The sequence below is a fragment of the Engraulis encrasicolus genome, chromosome 18, assembly GCF_034702125.1.
Source record: "Engraulis encrasicolus isolate BLACKSEA-1 chromosome 18, IST_EnEncr_1.0, whole genome shotgun sequence".
Lineage (NCBI taxonomy): Eukaryota > Metazoa > Chordata > Actinopteri > Clupeiformes > Engraulidae > Engraulis > Engraulis encrasicolus.
Genome location: NC_085874.1, coordinates 41374288 through 41376045, shown reverse-complemented (window position 1 = coordinate 41376045; position 1758 = coordinate 41374288). Strand labels below are relative to the sequence as shown.

At 45.6% G+C, this 1758-nt stretch overlaps 1 protein-coding gene across 1 annotated transcript in view; it reads left to right on the top strand.

Moving 5' to 3' along the window:
- Positions 1 to 1181, top strand: part of LOC134468625 (dihydropyrimidinase-related protein 5-like) — a 54789-nt gene extending 53608 nt beyond the window's left edge. The window contains exon 14 of the mRNA XM_063222521.1: positions 959 to 1181. Coding sequence (XP_063078591.1) covers positions 959 to 1044 — 86 coding nt within the window. The 3' untranslated portion in view covers positions 1045 to 1181. The remainder of the gene's footprint in view (positions 1 to 958) is intronic.
- The last annotated feature ends 577 nt before the right edge of the window (positions 1182 to 1758 follow it).

Sequence of the window (1758 nt, the reverse complement as noted above, 5' to 3'; positions counted from 1 at the left end):
GCCTCTCATGTGTGTGTGTGTGTGTGTGTGTGTGTGTGTGTGTGTGTGTGTGTGTGTGTGTGTGTGTATGTGTGTGAGTCCAGCTTCAGCCTCTCAGCTGGGGGTGCATGGGTGGATGGGAGTTTGTGTGTATGTGTGTGTGTGTGTGTGTGTGTGTGTGTGTGTGTGTGTGTGTGTGTCTGTGTCTGTGTCTGTGTCTGTGTCTGTGTGTCTGTGCGTGTGCATGTGTGTGTGTGTGTGTGTGTTTGGATATGTGTGCGTGTGTGTGTGCTTTATGTCTTTATGTGTGTGTCATGTCAGTATGTCTATATACTACATATTTTTGTGACATAGTCTAATATGCCATTGGCACACCTGTATATCGTCTTCATAACACTGTGTGGTGGGAAGAGAATGAGAATGACTCAGCTCTTGTCATATGAAAACTGAAAATAAAGTCTGTGGTACCACATGCGACGTTTCTCTTACTTTAATGCAGGGTTTCCCAAACTGTGGTGCGGCCTGTCACCAGGGGTTGCGCGAGCTGAATAGAGCAATGGTGGATATGTGTGGGGGTTTTTTATCCAGCATTATTGAATGTCAGGTAGTTTTAATTGTTTGATGAATTGAAAGATCAGAACTCATTGACTTGTCATGCAATAAGTTCCATTGTAATGATGGCAGAAAAAAACGTCTGATTGGAAATCAGGATTACCCAAAATGTGCGGTGGTGCCTGGGGGGCTTAGGGGGTGCGCAAACCACATTGAAATGTGAAAGGGGGTGCGCAGGGAAAAAGGTTTGGGAACCGCTGCTTTAATGTAACGCTTCTTGGTATCCCGGACTTTATTTTCAGTTTTCATTCGACTTTGCCAGTCCTGTATGTACCCAATCTTTTTGAGACGGGTGTGCATGTTTTTTTCTTTGTTGCACGATGTCAGTTCTTATGTCACTTGTTTCTTACGTCACTTGTCATAACAGGCGCTCAGGTGGACGACCACCTTCCCAAGAGGTCCTCTGCCCGTATCCTGGCTCCGCCCGGAGGCCGCTCCAGTGGCATCTGGTAACCATGGAGACAGCATCCAGCATCCGGCTCTTCTGACCCTCCGCTCCGCACACTTTTTTGTTGTTGTTGTTGTTGTTGTTGATGATTTTGTTTTATTTTATTTGTGTGTATATAACTCTTTATCACTACCCAAGGAAATCTGGGGGTTGTACTAAGAAGCTGGTTCAGGAGTAAATCAGGTTAAGTTAAGGTAAATCATCTAATAGAAGAGCCTGGAGTCATCATTTGGACTTCAGGCTCTTCTATTAGATGATTTACCTCTTAACTTAACCTGCTTTACTCCTGAACCAGCTTTTCAGTACACCCCCTCTGCACTGATCCAGACACATATCCACATCCACCGGTGTCTCCACACTTCCAGAACCCCCCTCCCCCCTCCCGGTACCGAACGCAAGACAGAACTGGACTCAACCTTATGATGTGCAGTACAACAGAGAATATGCTGAGGGAAGATGATTGTCTTCGATCCAATAGAACAACAAAGCAAGTCTTCAGTCTTCAGTTCAGGTGTATATGGTCACATAATCCTGAAGTAATTGTAGTGTAGGTGTTGCGATATCACTTGCGATAGCATCAGTGCAGTTGTGGAGTATAGCGGGCTGACCTACCAGTGTTTGCACAGTCACTGATACCTTTACTGACCTCATGAGAACCTATTCAAACAGGCAGGCATACAAAACACACACACACACACACACACACACACACGCACGCA